The sequence below is a fragment of the Crocodylus siamensis genome, chromosome 3 (genome assembly GCF_052110815.1).
Source record: "Crocodylus siamensis isolate JL-2025a chromosome 3, ASM5211081v1, whole genome shotgun sequence".
Lineage (NCBI taxonomy): Eukaryota > Metazoa > Chordata > Crocodylia > Crocodylidae > Crocodylus > Crocodylus siamensis.
The window spans coordinates 228,064,865-228,086,828 of NC_143397.1; the positions used below are offsets into that span (position 1 = coordinate 228,064,865).

At 44.0% G+C, this 21,964-nt stretch overlaps 1 protein-coding gene across 1 annotated transcript in view; it reads right to left on the bottom strand.

Annotated features, from left to right (window-relative positions):
* ANGPT1 (angiopoietin 1) overlaps window positions 1-21,964 on the bottom strand; it is a 264,971-nt gene that overhangs the window by 47,624 nt on the left and 195,383 nt on the right. Inside the window, exon 7 of the mRNA XM_090040502.1 lies at window positions 13,179-13,345. Coding sequence (XP_089896628.1) covers window positions 13,179-13,345 — 167 coding nt within the window. The remainder of the gene's footprint in view (window positions 1-13,178; window positions 13,346-21,964) is intronic.

Genomic DNA, 21,964 nt, shown 5'->3' on the forward strand with positions numbered 1-21,964 from the left:
CTCTCAATTACATGTCCAGCTCCTTTTAGACCATTTTTTAAACTGCTCCCAGTGATGCTCTTTTAAATTTATTCCATTCACTCAGTGAAAATAAATGGCACTTGATGTTTATACCTGCTCCTAAGTTTATATCCTCTAATTCTTCTATTTGATCCTAGTTCACACACAGTATTAGAGAATCTATTGTTCAGATGTCTTTAGAAACTGCACATTATTATAATTTATTATATCATAAAAAGGTCTACTTACCAATCTTTCTCAGAACATAATAGAACACATTATTTGCACTGTAAAATATCCTTGAATTCTTGTATTATAACTCCCTTTAACATTTCAAAAACATCCTTTTAACAATAAGGGGCCCACTTTTGTACAAGAGCATTGTATATATAGTTGCAGTCTTTTATATAATGTTAAAATATCACATTCAAAAAGAGAAGATGCTCCTTCATTTCGCACAGCTAAAGAATTCCATAAAGTATGGAGTAATCAACTTCTCTGAACTATCAAAAAGAATCTTTAATAAAATTAGTATTACTTAGGCATCTGAATATGGATTTCAGAGTCTAACTTTAATACTTGATTTAGTCTGCTATTTACCATTTTCCTAGATATAGTGCCTGCTGGATATTTTGATGTATATAGTTCAATATATTTTTAAATGCCACTGTTTTTTTTCCTGTGCAATGTGAGTAGTCTCTGTTTTAAGTGCTTTAAACCAGTCACGTTACCCAAATTATTGGTGTCTTTAAGTTATTTTGAATTTTTTCATGTTCCAACTTTTTTATTTATTTTTCTTGACAAGTATGGAGAATAAACAAAATAGTTGGAAGCTACAGCCTGTGAAAAGAGCTATGATCTGACTGACATCAGTGAGACCTGGTGGGATGCTCTTATGACTGGCATGTCAACACTGAGGTTACACTTTGTTTTGAAAGGACAGAGTTGGGAGAAAAGGTGCTGGTGTTACCCTGTATGTCAAATGCACATATACTTATGCCTTGGTTCAGGAGGAAGATGACATCAAAGCAGAATGCATTTAGGTGAAGATGAAAAGTGAAAGAAGTGGCACTGACATGATGGTGAGGATTTATAAAAGGCCACCTAATGAGGAAAAGGAGATGGAAGAGACACTCACTCTTCAAGTAGGTAACAAATCTATCCAGAAACTACAGGATAGTACTGATGGGAGTTTTCAATTTCCCAGATATCTGTTGGAAAAATAATGCAGCCAAACATAAGATGACAAGCCGGTTCATAACTTCTTTAGAGGACAGCTTTCTTTTTCAGAAAGTGGAGGAAGCAACAAGGGGATCATCTGTCTTGGATCTTGTCCTAACCAAGAAGGAAGAACTCGTGGAGGATGTGAATGTGATAGGTAACTTGGGAAGAAGTAATCACAGTACGCTAGAATCCCAAATTCTGAGCAGGGAAAATATAAGGTCAGCAAAATTAGGATGCTGGATTTCAAAAAGGTGGATTTCATCCAATTACAGCACCCAAAAGGTATTATGTTATGGGAGGAGAAATTGAAGGTTAAAAGTGCCCAGGAGGACTGGCAACTTTTAAGGGGCACAGTATTGGAAGCCCAACAAGAAACAGTCCTGATGTGATGGAAGCACAAAAAGAACGGTAAGAGACCAATGTAGCTGCACAAAAGGTTTTAAAATGGCTCAGCTCCCAAAGGAAAGCATACAGACAATGGAAGAATGGGCAGATCACCAAGAATATGTACCAGGAAATAGCAAGAATTTCAAGGACGAAATAAGGAAAGCACAGATAAGGAATGAGCTGCACCTGGCAAAGGAGGTTAAGGACAACAAAAAGAGGTTCTATAAGTATGTTGGCCAAAAAAGAAGGACCAGGAAAGCTGTGGGTCCTGTTACCAAACCCCCGGGAACTCTTAACTGAAGGTACAAAGAAGGCAGACCTACTCATTAGTTATTTCACAAAAAAATTAAGCTGCCAAACCCCTAATAGGGATTATTTGGATAAGGAACAGGGAAACCTGAGGAAAGAGATAACAAAAGAGATGGCCAGAGGGATTTTTTTGGGTCTGAATGAATTCAAGTCAGCAGGGCTGGATGAGTTTCATCTGAGGGTCATGAAGGAACTGGAAGAGGAGATCTCAGAGCCCTTAAGTCATGGGAGATGGGCCAGATACCACGGGACTGGAAAAGGGTCAAGGTAGTGCCCATCTTTAAAAAAGTCATGAAGGAGGACTCAGGGTACTACAAACCAGTAAGTCTTACCTCAGTGCCTGGGAAGTTACTGAAATGCATCCTAAGGAAGGCTATTTGCAAGTATCTGGAGGAAGAAAAGCTGATCACAAGCAGTCATTATGGATTTAAGAAAAACAAATCATGTCAAACAAACCTGATTTCCTTCTTTGACCAAGGAGCTACTTGGATGGATGAAGGGAATGCTGTGATTATCTGGACGTCAGCAAGGCTTTTGAGAAGGCTTGACTTTCTTATAAACAAATTGAAGAAAGTGGGCTGGATAAAACTATTACAAGGTGGATAGCTAACTGGCCCAATAGCCATAAGTAAAGGGTTTCATTTCAGAATGGCAGGAGGTTTCAAGCGGAGTCCCACAGAGGTCTGTCCTGGGCCCAGTGCTGTTCAGTGTGTTTATTAAAGATTTGATTGGTGGCATAAAAGCTTCTTGAACAAGCTTGTGGACAACATGAAACTGCAGTTCTGGGCTTCAACTTTTCCACAGTTTAAAAAGGATCAGAGTCCAGAGGTGGCAGCAAAGATGATCAACGGCTGGAAGGCAAGTAAAAGGAGCTACATATGCTCTACTCAAGGTCAAACTGATTGCCATATTTGGGGTCAGGAAGCAATTTAACCCCATGGACAGATTGGTTTAGACTGTGGAAGTTTTTGCTATCCTCTGTAGTAAGGAACATGGCCCTCTACCCACGACCTCTTGCATGTATATTGACATTTTATAGAACCAGACTGCCATGGTTACCCTGATTTACCTGTGGCAGATTAGGGTATTAGGTCTATGTTGTGTCAGGTTTGAGGGTAGTCTTATGCAGAGTTTAGATTATGGGATGGTTTGGACAAGGATGATCCTGCCTCAGGCAGGTCATTGGACTAGAAGGTCCCTTTCAGCCCTACTTCTCTATGACTCTATAACTTTCTAATTACTATCAGAAGCCCTAATAGAATAGGAGTGGGGGCAGGGGCTGAGGAACTGGAACTCTTTACCAAGTAATAAATAAAATTATATACTTTAAGAAGTCACTTTAAGAAGAAATGATATACTTTAAGAACATGAGTCACCAATGTGATGAGGTAGTAAGTAAGGCTAACTGTACTCTGTCTTGCATTAGTAGGTGCATCAAAAGCAAGCCTAGGGAGGTGATACTTCCCCTCTATGTGGCATTGGTTAGGCTGCAACTGGAGTATTGCATCCAGTTTTGGATGCTGCACTTCATGAGGGATGTGGATAACCTGGAAAGGGTTCAGAGGGCTACTCATATGGTTGAGGGCCTGCAGGAAAGATCCTATGAAGACACACTGAGGGACCTGAATCTCTTCAGCCTCCACAAAAGAAGGTTGAGAGGTGATCTAGGTGGCTGTCTAGAAACTCATGGGGGGTGGGGATCAGCAGGGAATAGGGGATACTCTGTTTACCAGGACACCCCTCTGGGTTGCTAGAAACAATGGCCATAAACCAAAGTAGAGTTGATTTAGATTACACATCAGGAAGAAATTATTTATGGTGAGGGTTGCCAAAATATGGAATGGGCTTCCAAGGGTGGTGGTGCTTTCCCCTATCTTGGAGGTGTTCAAGGGGAGATTAGACAAGAACCTGGCTTGGGTCACTTGACCCCAATGCACTTTCCTGCCCAAAGCAGGGGGTCAGACTCAATGATCTAATAGGTTCCTTCCAACCCTAGCAATCTATGAAATCTAAGTATAAAGTATATCCTTAAGAACTACCACTAGTGAAGTAATAATATGGTCAAAATTCTTCTCAAGGCCTGGCCAGTGATTTATAAATGCACACATTTTTAATTTGCTTTGTATTCCTTTGATTAATTCAGAGTCCTGTCTTGTCTCCTACTGTATGGGTTGAACATCAGAGAGCTATTCATATAAATTATGTTGTTTTGTGAATAACTCTATAATCTGTAATGTATTGACTGAGGTAGAACTTTGTCATTTTTTTTCCTGAAAGTTCTAATGTTTTTTCCCTCCCTACTTAGCAGTAAAACTTCAAAATCTTTAAGGTGGATGGTGTTACTTAGATGCATAGTCCTCAGTGAAAATACATATAAGAACAGTGAAAACTCTATGGAGAACACGGGAAGGGTGAAAATCCTTAAGTACATATAGTGGTTTAGGAGAGACACATTAAGAGGAACTGTGATAGAATGTGTGATGAGATACCTGCAGTAGGGCAAAAGGGAACCCAAGGCACCCAATTTCCCAGTGGAATTTACTAAGGAATAATGAGTATTCTCTTCCTTACAATGTGAAGAGTTAAGGCACAATAATGCTTAGAGACTACTCATGCCCAGAAATATACAGACTTTTGCTGGTCTCTAGACGAGTGAGGGATAGATATTCATCCATTTGGACCAGCATGAGTGATTAAGCTGTAAATACTGTTGGGCAGTGAAGTTAGCAGTTCATCCATGTTTGATCCTTTCTTCTTTGGTTTTCCTCTCTTAAGGCACATGTAGACATCCTCAAGACCCAATCTATGATCAGGTGGCTTACACTCTGAATGCATGTACAGTTTGGTATTTTAATCAATCTAACCCTATTTAGGTTGATTTAAGTGTAATATCTGCATGTATCCTTAGAGATAATGAAGATAAATTGATTCTTCAGGTCTTAAAATTAAGTCTCAAGAACAGGGTGGCACACAGGATCTATAATCCCATTTGGACTGCTTTGGTGAAGATATTGTTATTATGAGACTGAAGTTTCTAAACTTAGTGGCCAAATAACTGTGACACTTAAGATCATAGGTGGATCTAGGATTTTGAAAAGAGAGGTGCAGATGGTGTGGCACATTGTCACATATGACAAATTACACAATTTTCTCCAGTTACAAAGCAACTAGATGCTTTACTAATATGCCACGGTAGCACTATACAAATGTAACTTTTGGTATGTGCACTGATTTGTTAGATTATATATAACATTTAAAAAATACACAGCAAACTGGGCTAAAATAGTCAAAAGATGCTGTTTCATTGGTGCTGTAGTCATTATGGTTAAATGTACATCTCTTCTTTAGAGTAATAAATGCCCCCCAACCTTCTTAAGTTTCATAGTAGCTAGGGTCAGGAGTATCACTTCTCTGGACCAGCTTGAGATGCATCTTTGGATGCATGACAAGGTATGGCTGGCCTTGCTGGCTGCGGTCTGGCATTGGCAGCTCGTGTTCATCTTGGAGTCAATAATGATTCCAAGATCCTTGTCCGCCTCTGTGCTTTCAAGAGGGGAACTCCCCAGCATGTATGTATGCTGTGGATTCCTTCTCCCAAGGTGCAGCACCCTGCATTTGTCTACGTTGAGCCCCATCCTATTCTCATCTGCCCACTTTTGTAGTCTGTCTAAATCTAGTTGCAGCCTCTCTCTCCCTTCAAGTGTGCCCACCTCACCTCACATCTTAGTGTAATCAGAAAACTTGGACAATGTGCTTTCAACCCCCTCATCCAAGTTGCTGATGAAGATGTTATATAGTGTGGGCCTGAGGACTGAGCCCTGGGGGACCCCACTGCTCATATCTCTCTAGGTTGAGTACGACCCGTCCACCACTACTCTCTGTGTGTCCCCTATCAGCCAGTTTTTTACCCATCCAAGTGTGTAGGCATCAATGCCACAGTCAATTAATTTATTAATGAGAATGGAGTGAGACACAGTGTCAAAGACCTTCTTAAAGTCTAGAAAGACTACATCCACAGTGACACCATCATCCAAGGGTTTAGTTACTTGGTCACAAAAGTAACTTTACAATGCCTCCAATACTACATTGTGAGTCATCTCCAGGAATCCTTGTTTTCTCTGTTTTAAAATTGCAAATTCTCTGATAAATACCCCACAAATTCTCTGATTAAACCCCCCAAAAATGCATTTTTCTGGGATTAAAAATTATATATATATATATACAGGTATATATACTATATATACAGGTATCAGTTGAACACAATATTTTATTGACATATTTACAGGTTTAAAGCAATTTGGAAGCCTACCAGTGCCTCAATCATTATAATAATAGTTTCATAATATCATAGTTGGTAGGGTTGGAATGGACCAGAGCATATCACCAAGTCTTACCCCCTGCCATGGCAGGACAGAGTATAGGGGTCAAATGACTCTGGCAAGGTGTTCATCCAGCCTCCTTTTAAAAACCCCCAAGGTAGGAGCCAGCACCATTTCTCTTGGAAGTTGGTTCCAGATCCTGGCTGCCCTGACAGTAAAGTAGTACCTCCTGATATCTAAATCTGGCAGAGGGTAGCCTAAATCTACCCTCTGCCAGCTTGTGACCATTATTTCTTGTCACCCCTGGTAGTGCTTGGGGGAACAGGGACTCCCCCAATTCCTGCTGGTCCCCTCTGACTAGTTTGTAAACAGCCACTAGGTCCCCCCTCAGCCTTCTCTTGTGGAGGCTAAAGAGGTTCAGGTCTCTTAACTTCTCTTCATAGGGCCTGCCCTGCTGTCCCCTGATCATGCGGGGGGCCCTCCTCTGGACCCTCTCCATGTTGCCCACATCCCTCTTGAAGTGTGGTGCCCAGAACTGGATGCAGTACTCCAACTGTGGCATAACCAGTGTCGCATAGAGGGGGAGGACTACCTCCCTGAACCTGCTTGAGATGCATCTGTGGATGCATGACAAGATATGGCTGGCCTTCCTGACTGCTTCCCCACTCTGTTGGCACATGTTCATTTTGGCATCAACAATGACTGCAAGATCCTTTTCTTCCTCTGCACTGATAAGAAGGGAGTTCCCCAGCCTGTAGGTATGCTGCTGGTTCTTCCTTCCCAGGTGCATCACCTTGCACTTGTCAGTTGAAACCCATCCTGTTCTCATCTGCGCACCCCTGTAACCTGTCTAGGTCTGAATGCAGCCTATTCCTCCCTTCTGGTGTGCCCACTTCTACCCACATCTTAGTATCATCTGCGAATTTGAACAGGGTGCTTTTTATACCGTTGTCCAAATTGCTGATGAAGATGTTGAACAGTGGAGGCCCAAGGACCAAGACCTGGGGAACCCCACTGCCCACATCCCTCCAGATCGAAAATAACCCTTCCACCACCACTCTCTGGGTGTGGGCCTCCAGCCAGTTAGTGGCCTATTTGACTGTGTAGGTGTCAACGCCAGAGTCTCCTAGTTTTTTAATGAGAATGGGATGAGATACAGTGTCGAAGGCCTTCCTAAAATCCAGAAAGACTACATCCACTGCGATACCTGCATCCAAGGATTTGGTGACCTGGTCGTAGAAGGCCACCAGGTTGGTCTGACAGGACCTGCCTCTAATGAACCCGTGTTGGTTGCCCCTAAGCATGATCTCCCCTGTTGGCCCCTCACAGATGTGCTTCTGGATAATTTCCTCAAAGAGCTTTCCCTGGACCGAGGTAAGATTAACAGGCCGATAGTTTCCTGGGTTCTCTTTCCTTCCTTTTTTGAAAATGGTGACCACATTGGCCCTTTTCCAGTCTTTTGGCACCTCTCCAGAGCACCATGAGTACTTGGAAAGCTGCGATAGGGGTCCCAATATGACTCCTGCCAATTCCCTCAGCACTCTGGGGTGGACATCGTCAGGACATGTAGATTTGAACATGTCTAGTCTTCCCCCACAAGTTCCCTGACTAGGTCCTCACTGACCCTAGGCCTGGCTGCACCTCCCCGGGGTCTGTCCGGGATCCAGGTACCTGCTCATAAAAATGGAAGCAAAAAATCTGTTAAGGAGGTTAGCTTTGTTGTCTGGTGCGACCATCAGATTGCCAAGCGTGTCCTGCAGAGGCCCTACGTTACTCGGTACCTTCTTTTTACTTCCTATGTATTTAAAAAAGGACTTCTTGTTATCTTTGATCCGGGTTGCTAGTCCCAGTTCTGTCTCTGCTTTAGCTTTCCTAACAGCCCCCCTACAGTCTCGAGCAATGAAGGTATAATCCTTCTTGGTGATGGCCCCTCCCTTCCATTGGGTCTACGCCTCCTTTTTGGCTTTGAGATGTTCCTGGATGCTTTCGGTGAGCCATGAGGGCTTTTGAGCACTCTTGCCTCCTTTGATCTGCATGGGGATTGTCACCTTTTGGGCTTGGAAGATCATCTCCTTAAGGAACGACCACTCTTCTTGGACTCCCAAATCCCCTCCCCTCTGGGGCCTCAGTGCATCCCTGACTAGCCTCCTTACCTCATTGAAATATTTCCTCCTGAAGTCCAGGGCTGCTGCCTTGCTGCAGGCCTTTGACCAGGACTTTGACGCCCTGCACTGGATTGTGAATTCCAGTAGGCGACGATCGCTATCGCCCAGGTATCTGAGAACTCACAGTCCACCCACCAAGTCGTCGCCTGTGGCCAGGACCAGGTCCAACAAAGCATTTCCCCTGGTGGGAGTGTGCACCTCCTGGATTAGATGGAGGTCCTGTAACTCAGCTAGAAACCTATGTGAGTGGTCAGATCTGGCTGACTGCTCTTCCCAGCAGATGTTCAGATAGTTTAGGTCACCCATAATGACCACATCCCTTGACTTAACTGCCTTCAAGAGCTGACCTGAGAATTCCCGATCCAGCTCTTCCCCCTGGTAAGGTGGCTTGTAGTAGACCCCCACTAAGTCCCTTTCCCCCTAACCCCCTTGTATTCTGACCCAGAGTACATTAGTTTACCCCTCCTCTGACCCAATGATGTTTGCTGAGGATGTGTATTGATCTTTGACATAGAGCACCACACCCCCACCTTTCCTCCCCGTTCTATCTTGCCTATACAGCCTATAGCCCTTGACGTTTATCACCCAGTCATGCGTTGGATCCCGCCAAGTTTCAGTGAGCACCGCTATGTCTGTGTTTGAGTTAGAAAACGACCCTGGCTAGGTGATTGTTTAGCCTCCTTTTGAAGAACCCCAGGGTAGGAGCAAGCACCACATCCCTTGGAAGTTGGTTCCAGCTCCTAGCTACCCTGACTGTGAAGTCCTGATGTCTAGCCTGAAGCTACTCTCAGTCATCTTATGGCTATTATTCCTTTTTACTCCCGGTAGTGCTCAGAGAAACAGGGATTCTCCTATTGCCTGCTGGTCCCTTGGCAAGTTTATAGATGGCCACCAGGTCCCCTCTCAGCCTTCTCTTGTGAAGGCTGAACAGGTTCAGGTCCCATAGCCTTTCCTCATAGGGCCTGCCCTGCTGCCCCCTGACCATGTGCATGGCCCTCCTCTGGACCCTCTCGATGCTGTCCACATCCCTCCTGAAGTGCGGTGCCCAGAACTGGATGCAGTACTCCAACTGCAGCCTGACCAATGTCACATAGAGAGGGGGGATCACCTCCTTGGACCTGCTTGTGATGCATCTGTGGATGCATGACAAGGTGCGGTTGGCCTTCCTGACTGTGTCCTCACATTGGCGGCCCATGTTCATCTTGGAATCAATAATGATTCCAAGATCCTTTTCTGCCTCTGCGCTGATGAGATGAGTGCTCCAGCTTGTAGGTATGCTGCTGGTTCTTCCTCACCAGATGTAATACTTTGCACTTGTCAGTATTGGAACCCTTCCTATTTTCATCTACCCACCTGTCCAGATCTCATTGTAGCCTGTCCCTCCCTTCTAGTGTGCCCACATCCCCCCACATCTTAGTGTCATCTGCAAATTTGAAGAGGTTGCTTTTCAACCCCTCATCCAAGTCACTGATGAAGATGTTGAACAGTGGGGGCTCAAGGACCAAGACCTTAGGAACTCCACTGCCCACATCCCTCCAGGTCGAAAATGACCTTTCCACCACCGCTTTCTGGGTGTGGCCCTCCAGCCAGTTAGTGACCCATTTGACTGTGCAGGTGTTAACGCCACAGTCTCCTAGTTTTTTAATGAGAATGGGATGAGATACAGTGTTGAAGGCCTTCCTAAAGTCCAGAAAGACTACATCCACTGTGACACCTGCATCCAAAGGTTTTGTGACCTAGTCGTAGAAGGCAACCAGGTTGGTCTGACAGGACCTGACTCTAATGAACCTGTGTTGGTTGCCTCTAAGCATAATCTCCCCTGCTGGCCCCTCGCGGACATGTGTCGGTATAACTCTCTCAAAAAGCTTACTTACAACCAAGATAAGACTGACTGGCCTATAGTTTCCTGAGTCCTCCTTCCTCCCTTTTTTGAAAATGGGAACCACGTTGGCCCTCTTCCAGTCCTCTGGCACCACACCAGAGCAACACGAGTGCTCATAAAGCCATGCCAGCGGTCCTGCTATGACCTCTCCTAATTCCCTCTGCACTCTGGGGTGGAGATTGTCAGGACCTGCTGATTTAAATACCTCCAGTCCCTCCAGAAGTTTCCTGACTAGGTCCTGACTAACCCTAGGCCTGGGTGCACCTCCCCTGGGACCTACCGGGGGGGGCGTGACCCAGTCCCTGCTCAGAAAAATGGAGGCAAAGAAAGCATTAAATAGGTTAGCTTTGCTGTCTGGTGTGATGACCAGATTGCCTAGTGTGTCCTGCAGAGGCCCCAAGTTACCCGATACCTTCTTTTTACTCCCTATGTATTTAAAAAAGGACTTCTTGTTGTCCTTGATCTGGGTAGCTAGTCCCAGTTCCATCTCTGCCTTGGCCTTCCTGATTGGAATAAAATAAACTCCAAATACCTATATATTATGGTATTTGATTTTAGGTTTTTGTATTATTGAAAATCAGAGCTCCCCCACCCGCTTTGCTCACCAGGACGCAGGTCTAGCTCCAGCTCTCCCATCTCACTGCTTTGTGGCTCTGAGAAGCCCTGATGTGCTGGTGCCCTGCCCATGCCATTGGCCCTCACTCGTGACCCACAGCTGTTACCCCTCATTCCCCACCCAGAGTCCTCCACCCTTGAACGCTGCTGGAGGGGGGCCCTTGCCCCCAGCAGCAGTGCCCGAGCCCTGGCTGCCTCCCATGGGGACTGTTGGTGGCTGCTGCAGCAGAGTGGAGAGCACAGCCCAGCTCCCCTTCCCCCATGGGTGGCATGGCCAATGTAGAGCCCATCTGGGGGGGGTGGGGGCAGGTGAGGGCTGCCTGCTGTGCGCTCAGGCTCCCTGCCCTGTTGCTCTCCCACACAGCTGCCACAGCCAAGTGGGCAGGACCTGGCAAAGCAGGGTAGAGCAGGGTAGGAAAGCTTGATGCTGCTGCTGCAAGTCCCATACTGTCATGGCAAAGCACTCTCTTCCCACCCAGCAGCAGGGTGCCAGTGCAGACTCATGTCCCTTGCTGCTCCCAGGTGGACACTGGGTGCCTTGGGTGCCTTGCTATGGGGACACAGGGCTCCCAGAAGCAGCACCAAGCTTCCCTGACTGGCCCTGCTCTGCTGTTCCATGCTGGGTCTCACTTACTGGGCCATTGAGGCCCCTGGGGTAGGGCGGCAGGGTGGGGAGCCTGAGTCCACAGTGGGCAGCCCATCCCCACCCCATGCTCAATTCACCCCTGAGAGTGCAAGGAGTAGTGGGGAGCAGCCTCCCTGCCCCATGGATGACTCCCCCACAGCCCTGTCCCATTGCCCGCCTGGGCCCTGTGGCCACAGATTCCAGCCCCGGGCCCAAATCCCATGCAGTTCCCAGCTGGGCAACAACGCCAGCCCCAGTCCTGCCCAAGTCCCTCCATCCCTCACTATGGGGGCCTCAATCCACCCTGAATTATCTGTGGGGAGATGCTCTCTAGGCTGCCTGGTGGCCACATGCTTGTCTGAGCGAGCACATGCACATGGCACCCCCTGCCTGACTGCCCTCCTGCTGCTCCCCCCAGCCCCATGCATGCTGAAACTCCCTTTTCTCCACATTTTTTTCCTCCTTTAAAGGAGCAAATCTGGGGTTTTCTTCTTTACATGAGAAAATCTGAGCTTTTCTCCTCAAACTCCACATTTTACCGCATTTTCCCATCATGAACAGAAACCTCAGATCCCTGGTCATTTCTACACCTGAGTTAAGATTTCTAGCTAGTGCTTAAAACAGTACACAGGGCTGTGAAACAGAAGAGAAACATTACCAAGAATGGCTGATAGACAGCAAAATCACAAAAGAAAGAATAGTTTGAATACTGGAACATCAAAACTATTAAAAAGGAGAAACCTTTGTTGAAGAGAGATTGACAGGAATAAAGGAGTTGATAATGAGCCGTGAAGTCAACTGATTCTCAGCACTGCCTGAATAGAAATGTTATCACCAGTCCCAGAGCACCTGGTGTTAAAGGTTTGGTTTTAAAGGTTTGGGTGGAGCAGATATCAAAGGGGGTGCAACTGAACCACTGCACCCCTCCTCCCCCTGGGTCCACCCATCCTCAAAGCCCATTCACGGCAGGTGGTGTGGGGAGAGGAGGGGTGAGGAACTCCTTTACATATGAAATTATCAAAACTGTTCCCTCTGCAGGACATCCAGCAAGCCTAATCTTACTTTTGCTGACTTCTTAGGTAGGGGAAATGGTTTAATACTTGACTGGGAACCTTAATATCTCCAAGGAGTGCAGGTGGCTCAGAGCCATCCCCACCCATTATCCATCAAATCTAAATAAATTTCAGTTGCATAATACTCTTTTGACCATACTGCTATTGTCATGTATATTAGTTTTTTCTCTCAGATTCCACTGGTAGAAAATTAGATTCCTTGGTTATATTAAGTCTCCTTTATTTACATTGGGTGCCTATACAAGTACAGAAAGGCTGCTCCAATGTGCTGTAATTACAGTGCAGCAGAGCAGACTTGATTAATCAACCCTGCTGGAGTGTGGTAATTACCAGTGTCAGTGTATCAGCATCCCCGTACTGAATAATGGTGTTAGAGGTGCTAAAACTGAAGCTCTCCCACCGCCATTATTCAGTGCGGCAACATTGATACACGTGACACTCCTGATGTTTTAATTACAGTGGCTCTTGGAATTGCTCTAATTAAAGTACTTCCCTCCTCTCCCAGAGCATGTCTATAAATGCCCATTAGGTAAAAATTAATACAACATTATTGTAAAAAAACCACAAATAAGTACGTACCTGTAATTCTGTTTTTCATTTCCTATATGAAATCTGTCATATTGTGAATATGCCCGATTTCCTTCCCAGTCCATTAACTCAATTCTTAGAGAATATTGTCTCTGACTCGTTACTGCAAAGATAAACTCATTCCCCAGCCAATGTTCACCTGATGGGCTACCAAAACCCTAGGAAAAAGTTGTTAAAATAACTAATTATTTTCTTAATATGGTATAAAAGTAAACAATAGTTATACCATAATAATTCATTATTACATTTTTTCTTATATATTTGAATAATAAGTCACTTAAATTTTTCACTGTCTGTAAATTGGGTCTTTAAATACTTACCTTGTATAGATGTTTTATGGCTAAATTAATATGAGTAATATTAGAAAATCACTACAAAATAATAAAGTATTATGTTATTGCCCTCATCTACTGCTTGATGGGTGCAGTATAATACTTATTAGCCTTTTATAACAGTTCCACATTAGACTACATTTTGGGACTACTCAGACAAGGAAGCTATATCACAATTCTGTAGCTTATTTATTAAGGGCATATTGAAATACATTAACTCTGATTTTGCACTTGCCTTCATCTAGCTCCAGGTTGGAATTCATGTAATTTCTTTTAATCTGTAAAGCCCTGACTCATTTTAGATCTGGCCACTTTGATAGATCATCTTTTCTCTTGTAACGTATTTGCCAAAACTCAAACCACTAGAGGTGCTCAAACTGGAGTGTTTTAGTTTAAATCAGAACTGTCAAACTGGTATGTGGCCTGCAGAGCGTTAAATTGAAGCCTCCAGGCTTCTGCCCATCTGCTGCTCCTCCAGTCAGTCCAGCTACACTAGCAGACAAAATCTGTGGGTTCCTCCTTCCTCCAGTTTCCACTTCCTGACTTTGCCCCTAGCTTAAATTAAAAATAACTGCAGACCAGAATGTGAGGGATCCTGGATTTTGAGATCTATCCTGGATTCTTTAAAGCCACAGCACACTAGAAAAACTCATCGCTTCTTACACTGCTACTTGGCGATACAATGCATATATGGGTGATTATACTTATTAGCGCTTCTTTTGTATTGCTGAGTGTTGTACTTCTTTCATACTGCTTTGTGTGATACAACTTATGGACAAGAAATCCAAACAATAAGATGTGGAGGTAAAACTATATTTTCTAAGTAAATAAATTAGACGCTGTGATTAATCTGCATCATCCTCATCTTCTACAAACACAGATTATTTTATTCCTATTTAACTAACCAATAGAATTACTCAAACAGAAAAATGGCAGTAAAAGAAAAAAGCATAGCTAATTTTATAAATAGGTACTTTACGAATTTGGCATTAAATTTTTGTTTCATGCTTTATTAGCATTTCATATTTGACACCACTCGCAGACTTCCAGTGTTATCTGAGGTATGGGGCACTGTGTCATTACATATATCTAAGAAGTCTTAGTTTCATTATGTTCACCAAAAACCAAAAATTGATATATAGTACTATAGTTATTATTTCAGCTTGCAATGAACAAATCATTCAAATAAGATAAGCACACAATTGTCTCATGCTCATTCAGACATCTTGAGCTGTGAACAAGGGTAGGAATCTAATCACTAGTCTACTGCACATTACCATAGAATACATGCACTGGTGCTACTGTGTAGTGGCACCAATTACAGCACATTAAGTTAATACCTGTTATTACATAATGCATAATTATGATGCATTAATGTACGTGTAGGCATGTCCTGTACAGGACTCATTAAACTGCATTCATTTTCTTTTAAAATTATCTTCATCTTCAACAGAGCTACCAAGCCTATTTACTGTTTAATCAGAAAGTCTCAGGGAACTGACACTATAGCCCAGGGGTGGGCAATTATATGAGCTTGAAAGATACATAGGGAGCGGGTGGAAGACAGCTGGGTGATGGAGCCAGAGCCCTGTATACTGGGTTAGGAGATATCCAGCTGAAGTTTCCTCCAACCTGGAGCAGTGCAGCAAGGGAAAAAGCAGGAGTAGGAGGAGGAGCCACTGCTGCATGTTGGGGAAGCTGAGCAGCACCCAGGTGGCTGCAGCCAAACTGCGAGCAGCCCTGCCAGCAGACTGCATGCTGGTTTGGATCAGGGCCAGTGGATGCAGGCAGGAGCATGGTATGGAGTGTCCCACGCAGAACTCCATGGGGGTGTCTGCGTACTGGATCAAAACAATTGGCTGAGACCTCCCACAGGCTGGATCCAATCAGTTGGAGGGCTGGATATGCCCCATGGGTTATATTTTGTCCATGCCTGCTATGCACTAAGTGAAAGGTTGTGGCATGTTCCATCATTCTGAATAAATTAATTCAGGCGTATCACTGTGAGTCCTGCTTTTTGACTCAACAGACATTAAATAAATTCTTAGGATAATGTATTTAGTCTTTAACAAATGAAGTGCAGTAGTGTATGGTGAGTGGACTGACATGGTGATCTTAAAGAAAGTATTATCTTGTTCTCCTCTTCTATGCACACACACACATACACTTTCCCTCCCTCTCTTCTTTTGTAATGCCAAAGTTTGTTCTTTCCTCACCATTACAACTACTGTCTAATTCTCGTCATTTCTCACTTAGATCACTGTAGCCTGCCATTATCTGAGTTGTTGACCTCACTCCTCTCACTGTTGCTACAGTAATCTTCCTTAATTACTCCTTTGTTTTTCAAGCATTCATATTTTACTACAAATACAACCTTCTGCTCTTCATCTGCATAATCATGTCACCATCTACATCTGTCCCATTCCTCTGTATGCTGTTACTCCTCTGTTTGTCTTTTTATTTCTGCCTTCCTCACACTCTTGGCTCTTCACCGTCTAGCCCTCATATGTGGGATGGCCTTCCTGTTCTAGGAACTGGGGAATTGCTATACTAAATCAGACTAGTCATTCGTCTTCTTCAATATCCTGTCTCACCGGTGGTCAGCACCAGCTGCTTTGGAGATAGGTATAACAAACTCTGGCATGAAGTCATGGAGAAACCATCCCAGAGGCAATGTTTGTTTCCTAAACCTTGTTGTTAGAGGTAAATTATGCCTTCAAGTATGGGTTTAAGTACTTTCAAAAACATATGCACTTCTTTGCTTTTGTTAACCTTTCTCTTGTTTGTCAAAAACAAACTGTTCAAAAAGAGATACTTTAGGAAATCCCACTTCTCATTTTTCTCATCATTTGTAATAATAAAGCATACTTATTTTTGAACTACTGCTGTGTGCCTTGAATTATTTATATTTTATTTTATTTAGGTTATAGCCTTTCAGTATGTAGAACACGCCTCTTTCAATATCCCATGCTCTGTATAAACACAAAACGTTAAATATATGCATTAACTCAAATATAAGATAACCCTGAATATAAGTTGACCCATCAATAATTAGAACTTACAATTTTTTTACAGTTTTCCAGGTATAGAATCTACTCATTGGATGTTTGCTTTCAGTTTGTTCCCCTCCCACTGCTACAGTAGGGAAAATAAATCTGGGAGGATCAGGTAGCACCCTTGCCCTCTCCCCATCCTCCCTTCTCACAACTTCTTTCCCCTGCAGCCCCTTTCTTACTGTCAGACTCAGCTTTCCCTAAGCACATGGAAGAGGGGAGGCATTTTAAAAACACTGACCTAGAAATAAACATCCCTGTAGTAACTTGCATAAAGGAAAATGCCTACAAATACCCATACATTTATTTTATCCAGAACTGATGCAGTTTACTTATTTTGAACCTGCTGCAAGTTTTAGGACAAGTACTCTATAAACACACTACACTAATGCTCGTAGTATGGGAAACAAACAGGAGGAACTTGCCTTCCTGCTAGCTAACACAAACCCAGACATACCGGGGCTCACTGAAACTTGGTGGGATCCAACGCAAACTGGGTGGTAAACATCAAGAGCTATAGGCGGTATAAGCGAGATAGAATGGGGAGGAAACGCAGGGGTGTGGCACTCTATGTCAAAGATCAATGCACATCCTCAACAAACAGCACTGGGTCAGAGGAGGGGCAAACTAAAGTACTCTGGGTCAGAATACAAAGGGGTCAGGGGAAAGGGACTTAGTGGGGGTCTACTACAGGACACCCTACCAAGGGGAAGAGCTGGACCAGGAATTCTCAGGTCAGCTCTTGAAGGCAGTTAAGTCAAGGGACATGGTCATGGGTGATAGCGATCATCACCTACTGGAATTCACCATCTAGTTTCCAGAGGACTGGAAAAGGGCCAATGTAGTCGCCATTTTCAAAAAAGGAAGGAAAGAGGACCCAGGAAACTATTGGCCTGTTAATCTTACCTTGGTCCAGGGAAAGCTCTTTGCAAAAATTATCCAGGAGCACATCTGTGAGGGGCCAGCAGGGGAGATCATGCTTAGGGGCAACCAACACGGGTTCATTAGAGGCAGGTCCTGTCAGACCAACCTGGTGGCCTTCTACAACCAGGTCACAAAATCCTTGGATGCAGGTATCACAGTGGATGTAGTCTTTCCGGATTTTAGGAAGGCCTTCGACACTGTATCTCATCCCATTCTCATTAAAAAACTAGGAGATTGTGGCGTTGACACCTATAGCCCACACCCAGAGAGTGGTGGTGGAAGGGTTATTTTCGATCTGGAGGGATGTGGGCAGTGGGGTTCCCCAGGTCTTGGTCCTTGGGCCTCCACTGTTCAACATCTTCATCAGCAATTTGGACAACGGTATAAAAAGCACCCTGTTCAAATTCGCAGATGATACTAAGATGTGGGTAGAAGTGGGCACACCAGAAGGGAGGAATAGGCTGCATTCAGACCTAGACAGGTTACAGGGGTGGGCGGATGAGAACAGGATGGGTTTAAACACTGACAAGTGAAAGGTGATGCACCAGCAGCATACCTACAGGCTGGGGAACTCCTTTCTCATCAGCACAGGGGCAGAAAAGGATCTTGGAGTCACTATTGATTCCAAGATGTACATGGGCCACCAATGTGAGGACACAATCAGGCAGGCTACCGCACCTTGTCATGCATCCACAGATGCATCTCGAGCAGGTGCAAGGAGGTGATCCTCCCCCTCTATGCGGCACTGGTCAGGTCGCAGCTGGAGTACTGCGTCCAGTTCTGGGCACCACACTTGAAGAGGGATGTGGACAGCATCAAGAGGGTCCAGAGGCGAGCCACTCGCATGATCAGGGGGCAGCAGGGCAGGCCCTATGAGGAAAGGCTACGGGACCTGAACCTCTTCAGCCTTCACAAGAGAAGGCTGAGAGGGGACCTGGTAGCTGTCTATAAACTTGCCAAGGGGGACCAGCAGGCAATGGGAGAACGCTGTTCCCCCGAGCACTGCCAGGAGGCACTACTTTACAGTCAGGGCAGCTAGGAGCTGGAACCAACTTCCAAGGGAAGTGGTGCTCTCTCCCACCCTGGGGATCTTGAAAAGGAGGCTAGACAGTCACCTAGCCAGGGTCGTTTGACCCCAGCATCCTTTCCTACCCATGGCACGGGGTCAGACTTGATGATCTGCTTAGGTCTTTTCTTACCCTACCAATTATGAAACTATGAAACTATACTTTTAAGCAGTATTTCTGTATATAATACAAACTGCGCATGGCATTAATTTAAAGCCAAAAGGTTCATGATTTACCATATGGTTCATTAGATTGGGCTCCAAAACAAACAACAGCATTTCAAGCCATGGTGACCCCATAGCTCAGCCCTGTTCAGGATGTGTGTGTACTCCACAAAGGATTCATGTGCTAATTAGCATGTTCTTGTCACAAGTCCTGGGATCCTCCAAAAATGTATATGCAGATGAGGCACAGGGTAACCTGGTCCAGCTCCATCCCATGGAGGGTGGGGCCACACTATTTATATGTGACAAATTGAGGGACAGGGGTGGTGATAGAAGGATTCTGGTAAGCTGTTTTGGGCCCTGTTCAGTGATGTTGCCAGACATTTAAGAATAGTTAAAAAACAAATCTAATTAGAAATGGGGAAAAAAAGGTGCAGGTCAGCTGTGGGAGTGAAGAGGCAGCTGAAATGCAATTGTTTATCTTGAAAAAGAATCAGTGCTGAGGGGGACTGAACACAAGGGGCACTACAATATATTTTATTCAGATAGGCTACATAGATTATTCTTTTTATACAAGCATTTTTTGTACCAGAAGAGAATGTTAGAGCTTGCTTTGGCCTCTCCATGTGCCAGCCTACTTTTGCAGTACCTCCGGGCTAGTGCTCACTCCTTTCTGGGGGAGCAACAGCCCATTTTTATGGGCCATGTACACAAAAAAGGTTCCCATCAGTATATTTGCCGAATATGGACCATATGTTTCATAGTCATGTAACAGAAGGGCAAAAGAAGATGCACTTCCCCCTCAAGCCCCCACTTGCAGGGTGGGGAGTCAGGGCTTGGCACAAGCTGTCTGTTCCAGCCAAGCAGGGAGGCATTGTCTAGTGTCCCCCACCTCCCCCCCCCCGGCTTCTAGCCTGAGCCACTGCAGGCATGTGGCTGCATTTATGGAATCAAAATAAATGTCTGTTCACGTTCTTAACTGGTTCAATTGACACAGTTTAGACTAACAGCTTAATCGGTGAAGACTGAATTGATTCAGCCTTGGGCTTTGTGACTATCTGTACTTAGCCAAGGTGTTTAAAGCATATTTACATGACATGATGGATGTTCACAGAACTGCTCTTAATTGATGTACTCTTTTCCAGCAGGGATGTTCTAGAGGGTGCAGATGGCTGAGAGCTTGCCATTCCCTTGGGTTGTGTCCTGTGGACTCCTCAGTTTTCCCACATTGACCTTCTTCTTCAACATGTGTCTGAGGTCATTAGGCAAGATCACACAGAGATTTGTTGTGAAGTGCCATCAGTATCCTCATGACACCCAGCACTTCTTCTTTTTCACACCTGACCTGGGCCCTGCAGTCTTGATTCTCAGCCTAATGCTTTGCTGCAGATAGGTTGGGTGTGGATGAGCTAGCTGAACTGAATCCAGACAAGACAGAGGTGATGGTGGGGTAACAGATCTCATGACTTGTGGTGAGAGATAGGGACACTTATAACTGATAGGGTTCAGCCTCCTCTTATCACTCATGGTTGCACCTTTGGGGTGCTCCAGGATAGTTTACTGCACTTGGATACTCAACATGCAACAGTGTCTAGGAAGCACTGTTCAGCAATGCCATCTGGTGAGAAGACTATGACACTTTCAGATTTGGATCTGGCAACCATGAACTATTCTATGATCTCATAGCTACAATGACAAGACTAATGCAATACACTATATACATGGCTATGTTTGAGGACTTTCTGAACTCTCTGGGACTTTCAGGAGGTAGATGGTGCAGCCTGTCTCCTGGTCAGAGTGAGTAACCAGGATCACATTGCTCCAGGACTCCAGAACTTGTACTAACTTTCAGAAACCTTCAGGGTGCTGGTTTTCATCTATAAAGCGCTAAACAGCCTTGGCCCTACACACAAAGACCACCTCCTCTCTTATGTTCCATTGTGACTCTAGGGCCAGCTGAAAACAATGTTCTACAAGTTCCATCTGTGCACAAAGTTCATTTGGAAAAAACACATGGGAGGTTGTTCTTGAAATTACTCCTCACTTATGGAACTCCCTCCCACCTGTGGGCTGTCAGAGCCTGAGCCTGGACATCTTCTAGGAGCAATGTAAGACCTTTTTATTTGGGCAAGCTTTTAACAGGCAGGGTTGAGATTTGGGGCACAATTTTAGGAATTTGTTTTTATTACATTCTATTCTATTTTAATCTAATCTTATTTAATTTTATAATTGATCATGATTTGTATCAGAAGCTCCCTGAGCCTTTTCTGGGGAGGGCATCATATAAGTCTAATAAAAAAGTAAATATATAAATAAATAAAATATTGTTTAATATATGGGTTTAGACATCTCTCACTCTTGAGAACCTGTGAGTTGGGTGTCCAAACCAAAAATGCAGTATTGCAAACCCTAAACATTTAAAACCACGAGCTGTTAGAAGGAGAATCCTGAGGTTGGCTAAAAATTACAGTGCTCTAAAAAATAAAATAAATGTCAGGTTATTTTTATTTGCCTTATGACTTTTGAGCCTTCAGAGAGCCACTAGCTCATGTTTTCAAGCTCCTCTCAACTCTGAAAATTAATATATTTTGTATTAAGAAAAGGTTAAGAGTTTGTAACAGTAATGCAAGAAACTCACCAAAAACCATGTGAACTGGCAATCTGAAAACAGTGCCCTGAAATGCATAGAAGCAATTGTACTTCAATAGGTCTTATCTATTGAAGTGCTGAGATATCATTCAAATAACTGGAATGAAATATCACATGATACAAACTACCATATTACTAAATAGAGATCTTTTAGTTACAGATCTATGTTAACATAGATGTTTTTTAACCTGCTCCAAACTCTTCCTTATTACTTCACCATCGGCAAATGAATACTGGTATTTTTGGCACCAAAATCTGATTGTATGTTGGGAAAGGTTAGTTCTAGCTTAGTGAGGGAAAATGACTCATAAATCAATAGTTAGTGAAGTTAGTCAGTTATTGAAGTATTCACTCCATCACGGCAGAGGGGTCAATTTCTGGCAGCTCCTACATATGTGTATGCTAATACTATGATTGTATGTTTGTCCCTGTAATTCTTTCTGTACTTGTACCATACCATTACATATATCTGATAAAATATTACTAAAACTTTGTGACTACTGTTCTGTATCACAGCAAATAATATAGATTCCACAATAGTTCCCAAACTCTAATAAAAAAGTAATAATAATTCATTAATTCATTAAA